The sequence below is a fragment of the Oryzias latipes genome, chromosome 16 (genome assembly GCF_053564925.1).
Source record: "Oryzias latipes strain Hd-rR chromosome 16, Olatipes_Hd-rR_3.1".
In the NCBI taxonomy this organism is placed as follows: domain Eukaryota; kingdom Metazoa; phylum Chordata; class Actinopteri; order Beloniformes; family Adrianichthyidae; genus Oryzias; species Oryzias latipes.
Genome location: NC_136252.1, coordinates 24,130,818 through 24,155,805, shown reverse-complemented (window position 1 = coordinate 24,155,805; position 24,988 = coordinate 24,130,818). Strand labels below are relative to the sequence as shown.

Sequence of the window (24,988 nt, the reverse complement as noted above, 5' to 3'; positions counted from 1 at the left end):
GATGAGTACGTCAGAGGGACAGCGCAGGTCAGAGGTATGGAGATAAAGTCAGAGAGGCCAGACTAAGAGGGTTCGGACATGTCCAGAGGAGAGACAGTGAATATATTGGTAGAAGAGCTGCCAGGCAAAAGGTCTAGAGAGGAAGACCAAAGAGGAAGGTTGTGGATGCAGTGAATGAAGACATGAAGGTGTTAGAGTAGAGGATGCAGAAGACAGGGTTAGACGGAGGACGCTGATTCGCAGTGGCGACCCCTGAAGGTAAAAGCAGAAAGGAAAAGAAGAAATGTGTGATTATTTATCAAACTTTTATAAGTGAATCCTTAAAGTGCAAGAGGTTGGGAAGCACCTCAGATGGCTACTGAAACTCAGGCGAGAGATGGATTATTCCACAGTAGCGATGGAAGTGCCATCCTGTAGCAACAGGGACGACAGGAAGATTTGCTGCAACACAGAAAATCCAGATTTGACTATTTTAAAATCAGATATTGTGTCAGCAAGAGCTGTGTAGGTGGCAAGTGAGATTAAAAAGACAAATAAAGTTAAATGACCCACACAGGAAAACAAAAAAAAATATTTTATTTTTAAGAAACAATGTTTTTAAAATTGTGCTGAACTGTTTACGACTGTTTAGAGTGCTGGAAAATGAATAGATAAATTGCTGGATGGATATTGTTTGTAGATCTAACCTTATGAGAGGCCACATGAGACATTACTCCTACTTTGTTGCATAAACTCTTCTATATACTAACCTTTGTGAGACAAAATATGAATTATATCTTGTATGGCGTCTCATATAACCTTACTTTACATCTACCTGCTTCTGGATCATAGCTGTACCTTCACCAGCAGCACGACGGCATCCAGTTTCTGCCTGAAGAAATCAAACAGAAAAGAAGTTTTATAAAAATAAAAAATAAATCATCAAAAAATATCCTTTTCTTGTTCAGAAAATGTTTTCATTATCCCCCCTCTTAGTGCACCTTTATGCAAATAAAAGACACATGTTTTTATCTATTTATATTTGATAAAACGGTTGGATAAAAAGCTGAAAAAGTCCTGAAGTCCATTTCATTAAACTATTAGGCTCATGAATCAAGTTTTTCTATAACTGAAAACAAGCTAAAACAACGTAAAGTCACTGCTTCTGCCACGAAAAGCAATATGATTATATAATTACATAAATTAGGCAAATCTTTTCATATTTGTGGAATTTTATGATTTTAAGAATTTCTCTGGCGTGTTGCACACTTGCCATTGATGTTAGCATCTTCAGCAGCAATAATGACACTGAACATCCTAAAAATGTCATTCAATCGATCCAGAATGTCACCCGCTGATACAAACTGTACACATTTTTCCGTAATCAGTCATCACAGTTTAATCTTAGTGTCCTACCAACGGCATTGAGCAGGAGGTAAAGGGATGAAACGTCCAAAGATCAGCCTATGAGGGTTTAGGCCACACCCACTTTCACTGATTAACAGTCATTCTGCTGATTCAATGTTTTTTGGAAAAGGAAAATTTTGACATCACAGATTTTGGGGGGAAAAAGATTACAAAAAAACCATTGTTAACAGTGCTCTTACTGGCTCGGCAGCTATGCCACTTACAACTCCCCCCCCCCCCCCCCCCCCCTTCTGCTGCACATGACAATTTCATGAAAAAAAACTGTTTTTTTCTAAATGGCAGCTGTTTTGTTTATTTAATCGCCATAGCAACCATTTTATGTTTTAGTTGCCTGGGGGTGACAAACAGGTCTATATGCCATTTTTAGAAGAATCGGCAAAGGTAAACCTTTGGGTTTCCTTGGCAACAGAGGGGGATTTGTTACACCCACATTCCTAGTATGTTCCTTTCATGTGTCATATCTTTTGTTAAGCTTAAACCAATGAATAACTTATTAAATTTTCACAATATTCCAGTAAAAATTGTGTGAGCAAAAAACATCACTTTTGTGAGTTCGCCACGGTAACGCCCTTCAAAATCTACCACTTTTAAATCAAGCATTTTTTCCTCAAGTAGCTTCCTAATGACGCCCGAGAAGTTAAGAGGCAATTGATCGAAATTCTTAGGAGGACTTTAAAATTTGTAGCCAGCACAGACATTTTTTTGCAAAAAATTAAAGATGGCTGCCTCTTCTCGAGGTCAGAGGTCAACGAATCTTCAGGGATGGTTGTAGATTTAACCTCTGTGAAAGTTTGAAGATTTCTTTTCCCATATTGTGGGGAAATTGGCTGCTTGGATTTGAGGCCATCCCATAATAATTTAAAAACTTTCTTTGGATGTCCCCAACATGTTTGACTTCATTAGGGAAATATGTTTTTGAACTCTATGAGAGGTTCTGGCAGCTTCAACCACTGTGATGTCATCAGTTTTGGGGGTTCACTACGGCCCAGAATTCATTTTCACCAGGTACTAGTGAGGTACTAGTGAGCTGGGGAGTTTTTGAGTATGTGGCGGGGGTTTTTGCTCAAAGGCGCAGTAAGAAAGACAAATTGTGAAAACAGTCTGGTTGTTGCTGCCACAACAACACTTTAGGTCAGTAATTCTGTCAGCAGACTTTTCCCAATCTCACAATTCTTTTACATGTTTGTATTATTGATTTTAATTACTAAACATTTTGGAGCGTCATAATTTGAATAAACATTCATATTAAATGGGATAATGCCGCCGGCTCGTTAGCGAGTTCCTCCTCCCTTCTCGTGCTCTGATGTCTCATCCTCCGTGGGAGCCTGACATTTGACCTCCACCCTTCACCCGCTCTCTGCACACTCCTGACTGGACTGTCAGTCACACAGCAGAGGCCTTCGTATCCTGCTGAGATCTGCTGTCAGAGCAGCGTCAGGTAGAAACACACACAGGAGAGAAGTGAAAGGGGAAAGCTCGGAATCTGACGTTCAACAGACCCACAACCAGACGTACAAAACACACTTTTTTTCCTAAAACAATAAATTCGTACTTGAAGCTCTTGATCCACATTCCCACCTGGCCAACAGGAGAACTCTAAACCCGTTCTACATAACTTCCCAGGAATGATTCTCGCCTCGGTGTTCCTTACAGCAGGCGCTAGGGAGTGGGATAACCTCTGACCCTCATTTTGACCTCTCCCATAGTCATGCATGGCCCCATAAAAAAAAACTTGAACAAGGGGTGAATATAGTAAACAGAGTCAGGAGGGTTTTTGAGTTAACAGTTTCATGGTCATTGGCACCGTGCGCTCCAACGAAATGGCAAAAACCAACAGTATAACTCCGATTCTGAGGCTTTGCTGTGGATTTACAGCATAAGACCTCAGAGCTCGCCTCCCTCCATCCTTCTAACGGAAAGCAGGACTTGAAAAACGCCGGCAGCAATGGATTCTTGTTAGACACGGGAGCTGGGGCTTCATGTGGGGGCTTTGATTCCAAAAATCCAGCAGAAGTGCAACAGCTGAAGTGGACTACTTTTTATTGGTCTCCCTTCTTAACTCAGCCTGTAGCTATAAGTTGAATTCTGAATTTATTAGTTTATTATAACAAGCAACACCAGGAAATAGCGTGTGTTTTATCCTCTAAGGTTTTATACACCTGCGTTATTTTGGTGAGAACTCTTTTATGAGAAAAAACATGCAAACTTTGCTTCAGCTTTGGGAAGAGTATGAGCTCTTGAAGGCCTCTTTGTGTTTCAGCAGAGGACGAATTAGTTCCTACGTCTGATAAATGCTGCACTCAAAGTGAGATTAAGCTAGTCAGAGAAAAGGGATGGAGAAATATCAAAAAGTCTGTCTTGTGTGGACTTATTTAGACCCCTGAAGTGCATCTGTGTTCTGAAACTGTATACCGGCTCAGTGACCCTGATAAATGCCTGACGAATCACAGGGCGTGTAACAGAATACAGCTCGGGCCCTAACGGGAGCCGTGCCGAACTTCGGCTTCCACACAAGCGGCAGTGTGGGAGAACAGTAGGCCCTTGTGCTGGCTGCATTCTTGTTCACAGTAACTTTACACTCCTCAGCTGTTCCTCGGGGGTACATGTCATGTTCCACAGCTGAAGGCAGGGGCTCTTGTGGAGAGGCATCCTTGGACACACAAACGTCCCCTTATGCTAATGGAAAACAACAACAACAGCAAAAAAAGACAACACAAAGCTAAGTGCAGCACAGTTAATCTTTTTATCACCTCTGGCTGGTGCAGGGAATTTTGCAGAAATAAATATCAGTGACTTAGTAAAAGACAGGAGAGCAAACCTAAGGGAAGTGCTGTTTCCCTCTTCCACCAATAGAGGGAGACATTCCATGAGAAATGGCAAAACAAATTTCAATGACAAGTTAATTAAAACCAGTTTATCAATAAATTTTACCCATTTTATGAGTCTAAAAACTGTTTTAGAACCGTTTTCTTTAAAACGAGGGCAGTCAATTGAATAAAGACGCTGACTGGAAAGGAGGAGGAAAGGGAAGTTTCAAACCAACCACTTGAATGCGCGCGCGCCTTGAGTCCTGTGCGGTGCAGCTTTTCTCCGTATGGTGGAGGATGCGGTGAGCTTGTATCGTAAGTGTCTCAGACGCTGCAGCTCTGCTGGGACTGTGGCCGCGTGCATGCAGGAAGGCTCTGTACTGTCTGCAGCGTGCACTCGCTGCACAGGCTGAATGTGGAGCACGCAGCCGGCTCGGCTCTGAGTCTGCACGGGCCCGGTTCCGCGAAAGCTGGAGGATGTGGAGGAGAGGGAAGGATGCTGCACAGGTGACGGAGCCCTGCGGTTCCTGCGGTCTCCTGCTGCACCCGGATGCTTGGTGTGTCAGCAAGAGAAATCCAGAGGGTTAAGCAGCTGAATTTTGCCTTTGGAAAACAAACAATAAAGTTGTTTTTTTTTTTTAAAGAACTGACGTGGTAAAAGTAGCCCAATCTCTTATCATTACTAACACTATTGTTAATAATGACGTTGTCCATCATGACAGTCTATTTTTTTTAGTTTAGGCTTTCTAATTTAGATTCTAATGGCTGTTTACTGTTTAAAATTATATTTCATTTTAGAAAATCCATCAATCCATTTTCTGAACCAGCTGAATCCCTTTTGAGGGGTTGCTGGAGCCTATCCCAGCTACGGTTGGGCGACATCGGGCTCCACCCCGAAAAAGTCACCTGTCTGTTGCTGGTTCACATACACACTGAATTTAAAAAAAAAATTATTATTATTATTATTTACCAAGGCTGTTTCCCACCAAGGTGGGGTAGCCTAGACAAGGCACACAATTTTAGCTCCCTCTGTCTCTTCCCCAAACCCTCCTCCTTCAGTGCGTGAGTGCGTGTGTGCGTATGTGCGTGCGACTGGTCTGAGATCTGGTCTAAGCCACACCACACTGCACCAGGGTCAGCTGCACAGCCCAGTGTGGGCACCTCCACTGCAGGGCCTCAGCCAAGGCTGGTTTCCCCTTGCCGCTTCATCCCAAGACCAGACCTCTACCACACCCATCCATTCATCCATACACAAACTCTCTCCACCCATCCCTGTCCTGAGCAGCCTCTCTCCCCTGCACCACAGTCATCCCTCTTGCATTCAGCGCTCTCCTTACACCCTCCGTCCATCCCATTCGCGGTCTTCCTCTCATTCTCACTCCACTCACATCAGATTCATATACCTTTTTCACCAATCGCTCCCTTTCCATTCTTTCAACATGTCCAAACCATCCCAGTGCCTTTTGCTCTGCTCTTTCAGCCAACTCTCGCGTCACACCAGTTCTCTCTCGGATAACTTCATTTCTCATACGATCCATACGCGTCACACCACACATACTCCTCAAACATCTCATCTCAACTGCATTCAGCTTCCTCTTTTCCGCCACTTTCAGACTCCATGTTTCAGCCCCATATAACGCTGCAGGCACCACCACACCCTCATACAATCTCCTTTTTGCATCCTTTCCCAGTGACCTACATTCAAACACTCTCTTCATTCCTCCCCATATCTTTCGTACTTCATTCATTCTAAACTCTACCTCTCCCCCCATTCCACCATCCACACAGACACACGACCCTAAATACTGAAAACACTCTACCTCTTCCAACAACTCCCCATTTAACGCCACATTCAATCTGCGTTCACCCTTTAACCTCGTACACCTCATCACCTTACTCTTTTCCACATTCACTCTCAACTTCCTTCTGTCGCACACCCTTCCAAACTCCTCAACCAGACGTCCCAAGTTCTCTTCTGAGTCAGCCACTAGTGCAGTATCATCTGCAAACAGCAGCTGATTCACACTCCATTCGCTGCCGTCAGTATTTATCATGCTCACACCCGTACCCGACACCCTTTCATTTACCTCTTTTACCACACCATCCATATACACGTTAAACAACCACGGAGACATCACGCATCCCTGACGCAGACCAACCCTCACAGGAAACCACTCACTCATGCTATTTCCCACTCTCACACACGCTCTACTGTGTCTATAGAAACTCTTCACACCTTCCAACAATCTACCATCAATACCATACATACTCAACACCACCCACAACGCCTCTCTATCAATCCTATCATACGCCTTCTCTAAATCCATGAATGCCCAAAACACCTCCCTCCCCTTAGCCAAAAACTTTTCACACACCTGTCTCACAACAAACACCTGATCCACACACCCTCTACCTCTCCTGAAACCACACTGCTCTTCACCAATCATACACTCAGTTCCCTCCACTACCCTATTAATCAGCACTCTCCCATATACTTTGCCTACAACACTCAACAGACTAATACCCCTAAAACTACCACATTCATACTTATCACCCTTACCCTTGTACAGGGGAACCACACACGCACTCATCCAATCAAGCGGCACCTGCCCATTTGCAAAACACACATTCAACAATCTCACTAACCACTCAATCACGATCGCTCCACCACACTTCAGGCATTCCCCAGCACACCCATCCACACCTGCAGCCTTTCCTACTTTCAACTTTCCCACAGCTTGCTCAACTTCCTCTCCTGTAATCAACGTTTCATTCAACTCTCCCAATACATTCAGTCTACTTTCCCTTCCATCCATCCCAATCACAGCATCCCGATCTTCCTCCACATTCAGCAGCCTCTCGAAATACTCTGCCCATCTTTTTCTTACTGCATTCCCCTCATTCAACATCCTTCCATCCTCTGTTTTCACTTTCTCCTCCCTCCCCGACACTCCCTTTCGCACCCTCTTCACCTCCTTCCAAAACATTTTCTTGTTCTCTCGAAAATTATCAGTCAACTGTCTGCCCCACCTTTCGTCCGCAGCCGCTCTTGCCTCACGCACAGCTCTCTTAGCATCCCTTTTCTTCTCCTTATAACACTCATATGACTCCCTGTCCTTTCTCTGCAGCCATACTTCGTACGCACATCTCTTCTCAGCTACAGCCAACCTTACATCCTCGCACCACCATTCACTTCCCTTTCTTAGACCACCCCCAACACGTCTCACACCACACACTTGCTCTGCACTTCCAACCACTGCACTTTTGAACTGTTGCCATTCTTCCTCCACTCCAACAACCATTTGCTCCTTCACCATATTCCACTTGCCACCTAATTCCTTCTGATACTCACACATTTTCTCTCTGTTCTTCAAAACACTCACTCTCAGAACTTTTCTTGCCTCCCCACTCTTTCTCGATCTCACCCATGGCATACCCACACGCAACCTTCCTTCCACCAAAAAGTGATCAGACATGCCTCCACACTCTCCCCTCCTCACACTTACATCCAGCAATCTACTACATGCAACCTTTGAAACCACCACATAATCCATCAGTGCTTTGTCAATCACTCTTCCACCACTCTGCCTCACCCACGTATACTTATGGATCTCTTTCTTTCTGAACCATGTATTCCCAATCACCATCTCTCTTTCAGTGCACATTCCTATCAGTCTCTCACCATTATCATTCTTTCCAGGAACACCATGCCCGCCAACAACACCCTCAATTTTCTCATCACCCACTCTAGCATTCAGATCTCCCATCAGCACTACATTCACATTTGCTCCAAATCCTTGCAAGCACTCATCCAAGTCGTTCCAGAATGTCACTCTCTCCTCTTCATTCCTCTCACTGCCAGGACCATATGCACTCACGAACACCCACAGCTCCTTCCGAAATTTCGCTTTCACCCATATCAGTCTTGGTGAAACCTCCTTCCATTCGACCACACATCGTCTCACCTCACAGCTCACCAGCAAAGCCACACCTTCTCTTGCTCTCCCGCTCTCTACACCAGACATTCTCCCACTCACACTTCCAAACACACACTCACCCTTCCCTTTCATCTTTGTCTCACTCAGTGCTAACACGCTCATTCCCCTCCTTTCAAACATCCTTCCAATCAGATCTCTTTTGCTTCCGTCTGTACTACACCCCCGCACATTCAACGACCCAATCTTAAGGGTTTGGGGAGGTAATCTCCCCTTCCCAACTCTACCCTGTCCGTAATTAGGGATGTAGTTACAGGGGAGAGGATTCCCAGTCCTCTCGCTCCGTCCCTTTTAGTCGCCTTTTACGACACGCAGGGAATACGTTGGTAGTATTCTTTACGACCCCCCTAACCACAGGGGACTTTTTATTCTATTCTGTTAACGATTTTGTGCAGTAAAAAGAAAATAACTTCATTTATTAAATATTTACTCAATTTGGCCTTTAATCAACCAAACACTAGAACTTTTGTTGCTAAAAATGTGAAGCTTTGTGGAAATTCTTAAGACCTGGCACTGTTCTGTTCTGCAGCTCCATATGTCGTTTGCCTTTTGCTGCCTCTTCTGTTTCTGTTTGCTGAAGCTCTGGCCTGGCTCATGTTTTGATGGCATGCTTTCTTTTTAGAAGTTTAAAATACCAGTTTCAAATTAATAATGCAAGAATGCCATTTAAGGCCTTGAAACTCTGGAGGCTCTTCGGCGGTCTTCCTCTTTCTCCGCTGTGGGAACCTGGAAGTGCGCCTGCAGCAGAATGGGGGGGGGACGGACGTCATCAAAACAGGGGGAGCCTCACGTGTGGACGGTGTGTGCACATGAGCTGGGGAAAGTGCTTTTCCTCTGTTAGGAAAACGTCAGAGCTAGCAGCGATTTAAGAAGCCAGGATATATGTTGAGCTCAGAGCGGCTTGAACACAAACTACTATTTTAGGATGCATTAAAACACAAGTGTGTCGTATTGGGAATCTGCATTAAATAGAAACATTTAAGGGATGTTCTCTGCTGCATCTTTCTGCAAAACATTCAGGAATGTTCATCTCTTAAGGGGCATTTTGTGTTTGCGCTTTTCACTTTCAAGTCATATTCCAGACGAATCCAAAAGACCCACTCTAAATTAGATTTTTTTTATCGTGTTTGTGTGTCATTTTCCTGATAGAGGAAATATATAAAGAAAATGGATCCTAAAATTACATGTCTTAGTATTTCCTTAATTAAATCGTTGTGAATCAGGAACAGACGCTCTTTCAGAAGGACCGTATTTGTGTAAATACGCGAGGTGGGCCACAAACTTCCTGCTCTGCTCCATTCTGATGCATTTACTTGCAGAAAAATAGATACATTTTACTTCTTCGTTTTTCTCGTCTGAGCTGGCATCTGGCTCAAAACCCCACAGCTGGATCGCTCCAATCTTGCTCGCCATTTTTGTTGCACAGGTTATGTTTGGTTGGGGTAGTAAGCTAGCGGAAGAGCATGTAAACAGAGAGCTCTCGGCAATGAAGAGGTGGACAGAGATGATTGAAGTGGGATTATAAGCAATTTGTTGCATTTTTGCTAAAAAAACAACTGAATTCATGTAAAAAATAGTTAATTTGTACCTTTGGTGTCCTCATTGTACCTGTGAGAGATGAGAAGATTACAGACAAGTGCAGCAGCGTAACCCTTGTGCTATCCTAGGCACTTTGCCATTGGGAGTTGGGTCATCTAGACCCACCAGACAGTGCTCTGAACCTTTTTTCTTCAATGATTTATGATCTTCACTGGTGTCCATGGATTACATGAAGTCTTTCCACCTTTATCCACGGTAGGGAGAACATGTCAATGTAAGGGTGGGGTCATCTAAGATAGCACAAGGGTTAAGAGGACACTCAAAGCCGCTTCACTTTACATTTATTTTACATCCAAAACTGACACAATGCATCACTTTGTCACTTCTGGATGTAAATGCATCGTAAAATGAGTTTTTGTGCAATGTAAATTTTTTAAAAAGTGTCTTCAGTCTTGGGTTGTTAGGCGACCACATCTTTCAAGTGTGTAACATTCACAGGCTCAAAAGCAGGAATTCAATTCAACATGATTCACCGTTGGACAAAAAAACAGAAAAAATTACTGCAGAGTTGTCAGAAAGAAGACCTAAGACGCTTTATTCTTGCATAAAATAGCTGAACTGCAGTGAAGGCTCATGTTTGAGTTAAAAATATAAAGAAAATCTACTTTCTTTATCAGCGTAAACCTAAAACTACACATTTTCAAATGTATTAAAAGTACTTAGAAGTTGTAAAAGTGACTTTTAAAAACAAAAACGCCCCCCCCCATGCGAGTTGTAATCTCCAGACATCAAAACTGCCCCCACCTTTTTATTGACAGGCTTTAAAAGGTAATCTTTTTGTTTTCAAATGACTTGATAATAAAACCTCATTGTCCTTTATAATGAATGAACGTGGAAGCCTGGAAGAACACACGTAAACAAAGTGGGATTCATATTGGGTTTTAACTGGTTTTAATTAAACCTGATTACAGCTTAATTACAAGTCTGAAAAAAACCACAAAAGAAGAAGTGGAGAAATTCAATGTTACATAATGGTATTAACTCTCCTCCCTCCGTTTGAGTGTTAGGTAACTGGGGATGAAGAGGTGACAGAACAAGGCAGACAGAGGGAGAAGAGAGATTTTTACACGGTAAAACAACACATTATTTTTCTTTTCCAAATGATACAACCCCTTGAAAAAAAGAAGAAAACAAAAAATATACAAGAATAAAAGTAACATTACAAAATAAAAATTACAAGACAAAAACCATCAGATGCTCCCTCCTCCATGCCCCTAAATAAAATCCTTTGCCGCTGCCCTTCTTGTTCAATCCAGATGTTTGTCTGTCAGCATCAAAATGAACACATTTTAGTTATATTACATTTGTAAAATCGAGACACAAGAAGGGGTTTCTGGCTTCAAACGGGGAATGGAGTTCATCCAGAGTGACGTCTGTGACAGAAAAGCAACACCAGCCACGTAGTTCAAAGAATAATGCCAAGTGGAAGTCAGCCACTCCATGAGAACCATAAAAACAACAATTATCAAAAGCCACAGTGACATCATAAAAATAAACCAAATGAGCTTTTCTTTTTCCTTTTGATCGGCAAATATAATTTGGGAGTTCTTGGACGTCGGAGGGTTGTAACAGGATGAGAGATCAGACTCCAAAGAATCGCTTTTACCCTGCAACTGAATGAGTCCGATCACGCTGCAGCTCACAGGAAGTCAGACTGCGGTTGCATCGGCGCGAGGAAAAGTTCAGCAGTGTGAGGAGAGTGAGCGCAGAGCAGCGGGGACTGCTGCTGAGATAGAAGAAGAAGTAAGGCAGCTGTCGGTCCTGATGCAGACTCAGGACCAGGTGAGTCTGTGTGAGTGTGAGTGCGGCGGTTCAGACCGCCGGGGTCTGATGAGACGATTCGATCCGTTCAGCTACAGACAGCCTGCAGGCCTTCTGTCTCACAGCTGGCTGCCACAGATCCATACAGCTCGATGAACGGGCCGCTGCCTCAACCGCAGGATGGTGGGCGGGGCCTCACGCCCGTGGCGTTGTTTATGTGTGAGGAGAGGGCCGTTTCAGGACAGGGACCTTGTCTCACAGATTCCCTCTAATCCAGCTCAGCCTAACTTCTGAGAATTATGGACTATGAGAAAGTGCAGGATTACTGCTTCCCTAATAACCCATGATCTGATTGAACCACACTCACTCACTCACACACACACAGATGGCCTGACGAGGTGGGCAGGCGCCAGAACAGCTCAAAGCGGCGCGGACCCCGCTGAGCCGAGCCAGACCGCGGACGGGGAGGAGCGGAGGGCTGCGAAAGGGCAAGCTACAACGAATGAAGTGAGCAGCGGAGCGAAGCACACGTCTGAATCACGCATCCCAGCCGAGGTGTTTGGGTGTTCCTGCCCGCTCTGAGCTGTTGGCCCCCCCCTTCTAAAAACAAAGTCAGGAGAAAACCTGACCCCCTCCTCCCCAACAATACCATCTTCCGCTGAACTTAGAAAAACACCCTGAACCAAAGATTCCTTTAAAAATGCTTTAAAATTGTATTGAATCATCTCTTTTCTATATAAAGATATAGGGTAGTTTGCATGTGTGTTATTAGAGCTCAGTTTGCACTTTTGTACATGCTTTAAAAACAAGGCGAAGAGCGGCAGTGTGAGTCTCTGCTGGTTAATACTATCTATGATTGTTAGAGGAGCCTCTGCTGGTACACTAAAGTTCTGTGCTGCTGGGATCGAGCTTTTTCAGTATACAAGCCGTGATGGGTTGAGGTAAGAAGGCCAGTAAACAGCTGCTGGAAGCCCACAAACCCTTTGTGGTGCCTAACAGCAGCTCTCTGTTCAGGGTTACAGAGGTTTTCTGAGAGGAGGGGGGGCAGATGTCCACAGGTCACCTGCGAGGGGAGAGAGGCAGGCGGCAGTCGGATGAAGAAGTTGAAAGCTCTGAGTGTGTTTGTGGGCGTTTACAGGCTCGTGTAGTGGTGGACGCTGCCCCCCCCCCACCCCGCCCCCACCCCCAGTCCCTTTACCTATTGGCTGCTTTTATTATTTTGGTGTGTGTCAGTGCACATGGATCTAATAAACATACAGCAATTTGCTTCCCTGAGTGGAGTGGGCTCGATTTAGACGACACCCCGCAGCCCCCCATCAGACCACACAACTCCATCGCATGCGTCATACATTAATGTGCGCTCCAGGGCTCTCGGGGGGTTCTGGGAACAGGCACTTAAGGTCCCCGTCCCGTTGGAAAATGGGGTGGGGTGGGCGGTCTGTATGTGATCCTTGCAGATGGGTTGCCGGGCTGGGAGAGAGCGTGTCCCCTGAGGAAAGTGTTCGTCCTGGTGATGCTACCGGGGGCAGAGCATCAGTGGTTTCCCCGGCTAGGTTGGGAGGTGGATTTTACAATCATTAACTCCCCCCCCCCCCCCCCCCCCCCCCCGCCTTCAACAATAGGGACCAGGCGGAGCCTGATCCACGGACCGAAGATGTGCCTGACCAGAAAAGGGTGGGCTGGTTTGAGGTGTTAGTTCTACTCACTGCGGCTATCAGGAGTCTGGCTTGTCAGTGTGGGGGGTGGGGGGGATTTACAGAGGAACCATTTACATACTCCCAGACCACCTCCTCTACTGCCAGAGCAGCAGAGTACAGCGCCGAGCTCTCATCAGCAGTCTTTATTCTCTAGAGACAGCTGTGCTGTGGCACGGTGCAGCTCGGCACTCACCCTCTGGTGTGACGCCAGCGGCGTTCCTAGAGAGCCCTCGTAGGCTAACGGGGGAGGACTGTCCCCCTCCCCCCTGCCTGTCCCATCCTCCTCCATCTCCATGCAGCCGTTGCTCTGCCTCCCTCTTTCCCTCTCCTCTTCTGGTCGGACTTTTTTGTCGTCCGACTCCTCCTGAGAAGTTTCCATGCGCTGGTCTTCACTCCAGCGCCTCTTGAAGCGCAGCTTGAGGGGGATGCACTTAGTCTGAGCTGCTCCAGTCGCAGCCGTCTGAGACGGGGAGGTGTTGCTCTCCCCCGGTTCGGCGGGCTCGCTCTTCACGGCGGGCAGCCCGCGCTGAGCGCTGGAGTGTGGGTGCTGTGAGGTGAAGAAGGGCATCAGGGCCGGGGGAGGAGGAGCAGGGGCTTTGAAGACATCCTCGTCCAGATCCTCCTCGTGAGGCTGATGCTGGCCGGCGGAGGTGCCGTTAGCAAGGCGGTGGTTGGGCTGCTGATGGTCAGAAGCTGCGGAATGGCGAAGGGAGAAGTGCTCATAGTCTTCATCTCTCTCATCGGGGTCTTCGTCGCTGATGTCGGTGACTTCCACCTCTTCCTCAGACTCTATATCTGAGATGGGCTCCACCTAAGCAAAGAGGCATCAGTTTACTCACAAGGTTTTGGAAAAGATTTGCTGTTGGATAAGATTTATGTTAGGTTCACACCGGGCTCAAAAACGTGTGTTCAAACGACAGTTTCCAATAAAAGTCACCGTGAAGGTGTGTATTTGTGTGTTTCGGGCTTCTGCCTGCAAAACTCTCGCTTTCATTCAGAACTACGCGGGTTAAGTCTGTTTATGTCATTACAAAGAAAACGCGCCAATATTATAGTTAAATCTGTTCAACTATGGAGTGACGTATGGGTAGCGACCTTTTAAATACACGGAAGTGCCAACCATTATAGATTGATCATGGGGGAGATATTAATAATCGCGGTTTGTGCCCATCCAGAATTATAAAAAATTCTATGACACCAAGTCTTTCATAGAGTTGAAAGTTGATAGATTTGCATCACTTCCAGATTTTCACCGAGCCTCTTCCAACTGTGAATACATTCGCTAATAACAGTTAGCGATGGGCACCAAAAACGCGTGCTTGAATGCACCACACATTCCCGATGTGTACGTGCTATGTGTTATGCTCAGGGAGGGGATGTTTGGTCTCTATACCTTTATCTTGGGGAGTCCTGCACTGCTTAGGGATTGCGTTGAGGAGGAGGCAGAGATGACGCCGGAGCCGCTGGCTGAGCTCAGGTCGCTGCCGAAAGACAGCGAGGAGCCCAGACCGGAGGTAGAGGACATGGATCCGGATCCTGAGGACAGCGAGCTCTGCCGGGGTTTGTTCTGGCTCTGTCCCTCTCTTTGCTTCCTGCCGAGCGGGGGAGGCTGCAGCTTGAACTTAAAGGGAGACATATGAGGGGGCTCCTCACCCAGGTGGAGGGGGTAATGCATTGGATGGGAATGGGGGTGAGGGTGGGCGGAGTGAGGGTGATGTGGGAGGTGGTGGGCGGAGTGAGCCAGGGATGGATGGTGGTGCCTCTCCCCTCCCCTCTCTCCTCCAGCCGTGGCCGCTCTCTCCGCTCTCTCCGCCGTTCCCCTCTCCTTGTCTGGGGTGGGCCGGTGGGGATGCGGGATGACGATGTTGGGGTACTGCAGGAACGCCCTGGGGCTGAGACCGTAGTTGTACACGGACTGGGTGTGAGCTTGCAGGTAGCGCTTCATGTCCTCTGGGTTAAAGGAGAAGTGTGAGCCCAGCATCGGGGACAGGGTGGGTGAGGGGGTGTAAGGGAGGTGGGACGTTGGGGTCATTGAGAGTGCCGGGGACAGAGGAGGGGCTAAGAGGCTGGCTCCCCCCGGCCCCGGAAGCGGAGACACAGGAAAGGGGGACAGAGGCTCCTGATGAATACGGTGTCCCGCCGGGCCGCGAGATCCCGGGTGGCCCGCGGGGTTACTTGGCCCTCCGTACATGCGGAATAAAGTCTCATGAGACAGACGGGGGTGAATGATGCTCCGGTAGCCTCCTCCGCCCCCGGGTCCTCCACCCCCTCCTCCGCTCACGCCCCTCTCCCCCCTCTCCTCCGCCGCTCCCGTGTTCCCCTCCTCGATCTCTGAATTGACGGAGGTGCCGTCGCTGCAGTCGCTGACAGAGCCGCGCGCCATTCGCCGGGTCACGGAGCTGAACATGCCTCCCGGGCTGCGGAGGTCCTCATTGGGCGAGAGGACCTCTGAAGGCGTGGAAGGAGGAAATCGAAAGTGGGTTCCTGCACCGGTGGGGACAGGAGGGGCACTTTGAGGAACACTGCTTCCTAGAGGCATTAAATGAGGAAAAGAGGGGGGGAAAAAGGGGAAATTCTGAGAAACCACTTACAATGTTCTCTTCTGTAATCCCGTGTAATCTTGCCATTGTTTAGTGGGATTATGAGACATTTAAGTATGCTGAGAAAAGTACAGTGAGAGCTAGTGTCCAGGCTTACCAGAGGAGCCCATGTCGATGAAGGGGTAGTTGACCAAAACGAGTTTGTTGAAGTTGAACTTATAGGTGAACCTCTTTCCTTTGGTCTTATGCAGGATCCTCTTGTTGTAATAGTATCTGGAAAACATCGAGACGTTCGATTGGATCATTTACAAATACACACAAGGTCACAGCGATGAACCGGAAAATTCAACGCATCACATCTTCCCCAGCAGCAGACATGAAGACCACCTCCCGCACATCAAGGGAGAAAGCGGGCTTCATGATAAATGAGGAGATTTTAGAGAGGGCTGAGACTGTGACAGATGTGCACACAAACACACACACTTTAATAATCACAGGTCTTTCATGTGCCCCCCCCCAACCACCACCACGACCTCGACAGATATTACAGAGTGTTGTATGACATTTGCACAAAGCAGACCCAGAAATGAGAGCGGTGGAGGGGAGAGCGGGGGAGAGAAAAAAAAAGCACAGAGAAAGATGAAAACGGCGGCTGGACTGAGCTGTGGAGCTGCACAGGGACGCTGAGTCAGGGTAAGCAAATAATTAAAGAGATCAGAGGCTAGTGTGTGCAGTATTACCACTGCGGCCAAAGGTTTGAGTGCTATTTTGGGCTGGTTTGGACTGTCGGGACAGCAAGGTGTGTGAGCAGCTCTGCCCGTGTGAAGCAGGTGTGCATGGCCGATGTCTGCGCGACATCTGTGTGAAAGGGATTTCACACCAACACTCAGGTCCGGTTGCCATCATTCCGTCTTTCATTCTGCTAGATGGACCTCTCTCTTACGTAACTGCCAAGTAAAGCCACCAATAATTCAGCACATCTTTATCTGTTTATGTAATGGCCATTCTCACTTTTTTTTTTTACCCCTGGCTTTCTCCCTCCTGTGGTTCTTTGCCGACAATAAAAGGTTCCATTTTTATTAACCTTTGTCCAGCTTACAGCTCTTTATATAACATCTTTTTGCTTTCTTACCCAGATCCACATCCACTTTATGTAACCTCTGGATCTCTGACTGCCAACTATCACAAGCTGAGGGAGCGCCACAGACTAAATGAAGGAAGAAGCTCCAGTGCAACAAACGGTGTTTGTCAATGAGGGATAGAAAAACTAATTAATAAAAAATCCTTTCTACTAAGGAAAAAACTCCCCTTTCTTAACACAGTTAAAAGTTATTTGTCTGGATCAGGGGTCTGCAATCTTTAACAGTAAAGATTTGTTTCTGATCCAAACCCAGAAGCAGCCCCAAAGTTTTATTTGACCCCTTCAGGTAAACTTGATACTTTGTATACATTACATTGTTGTTGTTTTTATAAGATATATGAATTATATTGCTTTTATGCATTAATAAAAACAGAAATATTAAGAGAAACTAGTATTTTCTCAAAACGTGAAATTGTTTTTTACTTTTGACAGAAGCGTGCATGACTTCCTTTCAAAATAAAATACTTCCTGTGTGCCAGTGAAGCTAATGTACAGGTTTTAGTGGACAAGTTTTAAACAGAGCAGGACAAAATGGCATTTATATACAAATATATATAGGAGCAATGAGAAAATATCTGCGTTTTAACCTAAACTTCACTTAAATCTTTCAAATCCTTGCATTCTGGAGGAGGCATAGAACAAAAAAGGCCTCTTGATGTCAGCAGGGATGCAAAAAAACGTTTACACACTTTACCTTCTAGGCGCACCTCAGCAATAAATTAATAAACTTAGCTCATCTAAATTAAATTAATGATAATTTAGTCATCCTTACTTTATAAAAAAAAAATTCTATTACTTTTTTTCTTCAGCAAGAGAGCCATTATAGTGGGGTAAAAAGCCACATGTCTCTTGGAGCCTCTGGTTCCAGACTTTGCTTTCTCTTCCTTCAGCTGGGACAACTTAAGTAATGACTCCTGGCTGATAAGAGCTTCAAGGTATGCAGGTATTGTTTAGCTAATCAAAGCCCATTGACTATCATTACACAGAATGGTAGTTATCTAGACGGCAGTGTGCGTGCGAGACTCCCTGTTTGTCGGTGGGGAGGTGTCGCCCTTCTACCCCCTCTTATTATGCTTATTACACCGACTTGTTGAAGCGTTTTTACTCTGGGAACAGACTGTTGCTCTTTTTCACTTGTCCTCTTCCTCCTCCCTCTTTTCTGTTTATCCCCCACTGATACCCCCCTGTCTCACACTTTCTCATTAACCAACGTCCCCCCCTTTTCATCCCCAACTCTCTCCCCAGCGCTCTTGACTTGTCCCCTGAGGCAATGGGTGAGGGAAGGAGAGACAGCGAGAGACAGGACAGGCCTGCACTGTTGAAAACATTGTTTACGCCAGGCACAAAGCAGCATGTAATTTCTGCTCTGGGGGAGACGCTCACAAGGGCCAGGAAGGAGGGGACGCAGGCAGTCGGGAGAGCAGGCAGGCAGGCCGGCAGGAAGTTACAGAATTAAAACCACAACACGAGTGTAATCGAATTAGCCGATGAGAGAAAAGTCAACATGATGTGCTACAGCCTGCACGAGAGTTCGATACCCGGAGAAAAATGGAGGAGGAGTAAACAATGATACTCAACTAACTTGTTGCCTCTTTATTTAACACAACACTATGGACTAAACAATTGTAATTTTCAGAAAAAAGGTGTAAAATAAAGCAACATTGACCTAAATAAAAGTTCAGCTTAAACTTAGAGGTGTGTCTATGATTCCCAGAACGGACCAAGTTGGTCAAAGAACGAGTGAGAGACCATCAATCTCACCAACTCCAATGAAAATCCTCTTTTTGGTGTTTTTAACATGTTCTTGTGACATTTTTCTCATATATAGAGAACATTTAGCTTCAACTGCGTTTCTGAGTATTCATTTGCTCAAATCATTGTGAATCAGGAACAGACAAAAACTAATGTTTCAAAAGGAGCTTATTGTGAAATAGAAAATATGCCGTGCGGACCAAAAGCTCCCTTCTCTGCTCCATTCCAACTCATCCACTTGCAAATGAATAAATCCCTGTACGTCTTTGTTTTTCATGTGTGAGCTGGCATCTTGCTCAAAACTGTACAGCTGGATTGCCTCAATATTGCTCGCCATTGTTGTTGCAACGCTGATTGGGTTGGGGTTGTGATGGGCTGTAAGCGGGAGAGAGTGTCCTTTGAGTGTCCTCTTAACCCTTGTGCTATCTTAGATGACCCCACCCTTACTTTGACGTGTTCTCCCTACCATGACAAAGGTGGATAAAGGTGGAAAGATTTCATGTAATCCATGGACACCAGTGAAGATCACAAATCATTGTAGAAAAAAAGGTTCAGAGCACTGTCTGGTGGGTCTAGATGACCCAACTCCCAATGGCAAAGTGCCTAGGATAGCACAAGGGTTACAGTAGATCAAAAGATGACTGGAGATGGACTTTAAGGAAAGGAGGTGGTCAAAATGAGGTATACACTTCAAAGCATTATCTTACCTAAATCACTTGAACAAAAACACTTTACCATAGTGATGTCTGTATTTAAAAAACTCTATTTTAATACATCTTCACTGATTAAAATTTGTTTTAAGCTATTTACTTATTCCTGATGTGCTGCTAACTGGTAGACAAGGTTTGTACACTTTATGCAAACATCAGCATGGAGTGCTATCTTTAGTCCCTTTTGTTCCCCAGAAGTACAGTTCCTCAAATGACCACTGGGGGCTGGATTCAGAAGAGAGCAATATTTCATAGACTTCTTGTTAAAGAGTCAAACTTCACACCCCAAACTGACTTATGTACAGCCAGGGGTAATGAAAAGACAAATTATGGGTGGACACCAGCCCCCTTTAGACACACCCATGGAGTTTACTTTTAATTGTTCCTGCTAGTTGCCAATAGTTTACAGCATTTCCTATTCAAAGTAAAAAATCAAACATACAAAAATTAAATAAATAAAAACCCGGATCCTGCCATAATTTATTCATATTATTTTCCAACACATGAAGGATCAGAACTAAAAAATATAACTAAATAAAACAGCTCAAGATTTAGGTACAATTTACCACAGAAATAAGTCAAGAAAACTGAATCAAATACCAGTTGATCTGATCCAGATTTAAGTGACCTTATTATCAACCTTAATGAATCAGAACCCCCCCCCCCCCCCCCTGCAGTGTCATATGGGCAGACGGTCTTTGAAGAGCATTTGAACTCACTTCAAAAGAGAAGAAAGAGATTCTTCGAGTGCCTGCGTTTAGCTGCCCAACACGCTCGCATGTGCGCACACTCCCCGCGCGTTCTGTGACACCTCTTTTCAGATGCATGCACACACACGGGTGCATATGCTAAGCAGAACAATTAGTGCAAGTATGGATTCAAACAAAAACTTCAGAGACAAAAAGGGAGTCTTTTATTAATTCCGTTGTTCCTGTGAGTGATTCCAGGTCAGGGCTTAAGCCTGCAATTACACAGCCGAACTGTGGCTCTGAATGCTATGATCAAAGCAGAGCGAAGCACATCAGAGCCCAGCAGGCCAACTGAGATCAATAAACACGTGTTTTAAACGTCTTGACTTTCATGGCCAAAACATTTATAAAAAAGTCATGATTCTTTATTTTTTATCTACATGTTTTTAATCTTTTTTACATTTATTCAGAAAAAAAGCACATATGAGGCTTTTGCATGATGCCAAAATAATCTGTATTTTACTTTAATAAGATAAAAAATAAAGTCCTCTGTTGTAATGAAATAAAATACAATAAAAAGCTAGAACAGTGGGCAATAGATCAGAATTGAGTTTAATTTGAAAAGAAACAGGGAACAACTTGAGTGCAAAAAGATTTATAAACTGTGGCAAACTTTTTGCATTAACCTTTAATTTGATATCCCTATAAGCACACTAATCTTTTTTAATATCACTCCACACCCACAAACACTCAAATGTCAGCACTAAAAATGAATTGTGCCAGCCTGCTTGCGTGCACCGGCTGCGCCTTGCCCATTGTTGAGCTGTAAATAGGGGCTGACTGTGACAGGAAGTTGGGATTACAATACTCCCCATGCGTCCCGTGTTTATTTTCTGCCTCTTTCGTCAGCGTTGGCTGTTAGGCACACATGAACCAGTCTTCTCTTGCCACTGCACAAATGCGAACACATACACACCAGCTGCTCACACTCAGGTGTGTGTGCAAGTTGATCACGTAAAAGCTCTTTGTATGAGAAAAAAAGAAAGAGGGGCTTTAGTGAGTGTTTACCGAGTCAGAACGGAAATTAGATGTGTTTGTGTGGGCATGTGTGCTTGGGTACAGGGTGATTTAGTTCTATGCATGTTCTTCATAGGAGTGCATGAGGGGGGGGGGGGGGCATAAATAACAGGGTATATTTCTGCATGATGGGTAAGTCACATGCTCTGTGGGTGCAAATACATAGTGGAACTCAGTGTGGGTGTCCAACTCGTGTCTCTTCCACTCCTGTTGAAAATAAAGGCCTCATTCAGTTTGGAACAAAGACCCACACACAGCTCCATATAACGTAAAGCACATACATGCTGCCATTAGTGACAATAGAAGTACAATCCTTTCTGATTTGGAGTGACTCTGTCTCTGGGTGCTCTCTTTGGTCCCAGGAGTTTCCACACAATGCACTCCTCTAGACAAACCTTTGACCTACAAACAGGCCCAGCCAGCTAGGTAAGTAACGGTGAGCACATGCTGCAGTATGCTCTGCAACGTTTGATGGTTGTTTGGGTTGAGTAGATTCAGTCTGCCGTGGCGTCTTTAATGATAACAGAGCAGAAAATGGTGGTGTCAAACGGTGTGTTTCGCTCCCGACAGTAAGAGAGCACGACATACCTTTCGTGGCGGTAGAGAAGCAATAAAATGATTGCTCGATTAAAGTGTTTATCTGTGATGGCATTTCTCCAGCCACGGTGGCCTTTTACAATTACCTTAATGTTGAAAACGTCACAAACGCAAACATGTGTGTAGGAGACCCAGCTTGGGCAACGAGTCGGCACAATGATGCTTTTGTGTGTGCGGATAAGTGCATGTGGTGTGTTGTTAATCTCTGCCAGCTGTGCATGGCAGTCACCCTGACCTCTGACCACCGTGTTGGATGGAGCCAGCGCTGGCTGATGACTGGCGGAGGCCTGGAGGCCCACAGGTCTACGGGAGCTGGGACCTCTTAGCATGATTGCACTCATTAGGGCAGCACTTGTGAATGCATGATTGGCAACAGGCTCCATTTGCCCTAACCTCTTTTCCTCATCAGTGAACGTCTCTTTTTTGAAAGCAAAGAATGGGCGAAAAGAACCAGGATTGGGTTTAGGGACTTTGTCTTTGTGCTCCATTTCCTCTTTGACCTAATGAATTTGTTAAGGACTGAGTCACTCTTTCATGAGCCGTCATCAAATCATTACAAACATAAGTAGAGACGCTCGGAAAAGATATGAGAATCACATTTGACTACAGCTGCATTGATGTTACGGACGGTAAAGTAAACGTGTTCACCCAAAAAAAAAAAAAAGCTCAAATTTCAGCCGGGAGCTGTAACCGACACACACCCGTATGCATAAACACACACTCTCACAGTGTGAATGTAATCCTCTCAACAGGAGTGGGAATTTCACAGCAGACGTGGGAACGGAGGGCTGGGATGACGCATGGGCTGAGGCTGTGTCCCCTCGACGGAAAGCCAGCGCGTATGCACGTGTCTGCACACAATGCAGCGGGCCTGATTGAGGGAATTTCCACCATGTGCATGGCAGACAGGACAGAATAAGAACAGTGCAGTAAAAATAATAATTACAAAGGCTAGGGGGGATTAAAAAAACACTTCAAAACATTCACGTCGTTCAAACCATACACTGAACTACCACATGCTGACTGTGGCCTCCATGTGAGAGGCATGAGGTGGCTTTGGTCCAGCAGTTTGCTACATATGGAGGCCATGCACATGTGTGCTTTAGTGCTTCCAGAACTTGTTTGAGCCTTTGGTGCTTTGGTGTCAGTAACCCTCCTGCCGCCTGACATGTAACTTGAGGATTCGTGTCCAGTGTCTTTCGCAGTGATAACAGCTTTTGGTGTCAATTCAGGTGACAAAGTGGATGTGTGTGTGTGGCTTATCCTTAAGGTGACTCTTCTTAATTTATAGACACGCAAAGAGACGACACGGCTGTGAGGAGGGAGGATGAGGACACGAGTGGAGAAGAGGTGAAAGTCCTCATCAGAAAACTTGCCGATAATCACCCTCTAATGCTGGCCCATCACAGCGCACTAAGACCTTCTATATATAAGCACTTCCTGCAGCCTAAGCTCCAGACTTGTCACAGCTCCAGAGGATGGACTTTCTATAAACACAAACATAACCTGACCACAAGTACTTCCATCCGTTTCCTTTTCCTTCATCTTCGGGAATTTCAAATCCAAATTGCATGTCTGAATGGTTGCATCATTACATGGCATGATCTGTCATTCTTATATGTTCTGTAAAAGAAGCTCCCATAGGTAAATCAAGGCTCATAAACTCCGCCAGTCCAGACTTAAGCTATCTAGTGTGGTCCCCTTTACTGGGCTGTGCGGCTTTCTGTAAAGTGCTTAGCCTCTTTGTCAGTACAAAACAACCCAGAAACAAAGGGAACACCAAATGAGATGTGGTGGTTACAAAATGCTCTCTGTAATGTTCTACCAGGACAAAGTGGCAGCTGTTTTTCATTCTAGATCTCAAAAAGCTACCTATAAAAGTTCCTAAGATATAACCTAAGTATAGTCTACAATCTTTCATTTAAATCTGAGATGAAGGAAGCTAAGGTATGATGAAGATAATTCTAAGGTCAGTGACAGGATCACCAGCCTTTTTCAGGATCACTTGATCCTGTTACCTGAAACATTCAATTAGTGACTTTTCTAACTTTGCATTATTAAGCCACACCCACAATTAAGATCTGTTTAATAACCACTAGTGATGTCTGAACAGTCACTTTACAGCTGTTTCTGTTAGACAAGGACAAATGAATAACATTTAACAAATACTTCAATCCCAGAACTTGAAGCCGGAGAAAGATGATTAAAGATGCTTGAGAAAGATAAATGATCAACAATAGCTCACTCACGCCCCTGCGACAGAATGGCGACCTGTCCAGGGTGCCCCCTGCCTTTGCCCACAAGGGGCCGGGATAGGCTACGGCAGCCCCTTGACCCCGAAAGGGAATAAATGATAGAAGACGAATGAATGAATGAGCTCACTCATCATAGTAAATCTGAGCGGGGGGGGTGTCCCAAAATCATGTCTGACGTTTACATCAGAAAACTGCTCCATGTCTGCTTTTTAACATGTATTTACGATGAAACTGCAGCGGAAAATGCCAAATCTGAAGGTTATAGTAACCATAAATATAGGAACAATGATGAGAAATGAAAACTAAGTATTGAAAAAAAGCACATATATATTCTGGTAACGATTAACAGAAGTAATAAAATAAAGAAACCTCAAGTTTATCTTGAGATCTTAATTGGTTTCCAATGACAGAACAAAATGCAATTGAGTGTAGAATCTAAGTACAAATGGAAAAAAAAAGATTAATCAACATGTTCTTGAGTTACATTGTTGGAGAGAAAATCAGAAATTACTAGTCAGGCTTGAAAAATAAAGCGTTTTTCTCAAATTGTGAACCAACAAAGTGCCAATTACTATTCCTAAATATGGCTTTCAGAATCTATCAGAGGGGACCTGAGGTAATCCTTAAACCGTGCCAGTAATACTTTCATTGGCTTGGCAGAGAAGCCGTCTAAGGATAAAACTGGAGCCAAAAGGTGTAAAGGTTTGACTGGGTGGATAGGCTTGTGTTGTAAGTGTACTTGGAAGATGATAGTTGCTAAACTTGTGCAGGTCATCTCTGAGGCTCCATGCAAACCTTTAAGCTAGTAGAAACACATGTAGTGTGTCTAGGTTTGAAGGCATTTTAAGGTTTGGTGAGCCGTCGTTTCATTTATCTTTGTTATTGTGCTATTGTAGAATTGTTTTACCTCATCGTCAATAAAGAGAACAGCCCATTTTAGATTTACTTCATTGAAAGGTCT

General features: G+C 45.0%; 1 protein-coding gene across 3 annotated transcripts in view; it reads right to left on the bottom strand.

The window, feature by feature from the left end:
- Window positions 1-112: 112 nt before the first annotated feature.
- erfl3 (Ets2 repressor factor like 3) overlaps window positions 113-24,988 on the bottom strand; it is a 58,602-nt gene continuing 33,726 nt past the window's right edge. The window contains exons 3-8 of one of the 3 annotated variants that reach the window (XM_023964445.2): window positions 15,964-16,079; window positions 14,660-15,795; window positions 13,460-14,077; window positions 804-871; window positions 347-411; window positions 113-252 (exon numbers count right to left, since the gene is read on the bottom strand). In XM_023964445.2, the coding sequence (XP_023820213.2) occupies window positions 366-411; window positions 804-871; window positions 13,460-14,077; window positions 14,660-15,795; window positions 15,964-16,079 (1,984 nt within the window). In that variant the 3' untranslated portion in view covers window positions 113-252; window positions 347-365. The remainder of the gene's footprint in view (window positions 253-346; window positions 412-803; window positions 872-13,459; window positions 14,078-14,659; window positions 15,796-15,963; window positions 16,080-24,988) is intronic. The other 2 variants (XM_078933564.1, XM_078933563.1) reach the window with 2 other exon arrangements.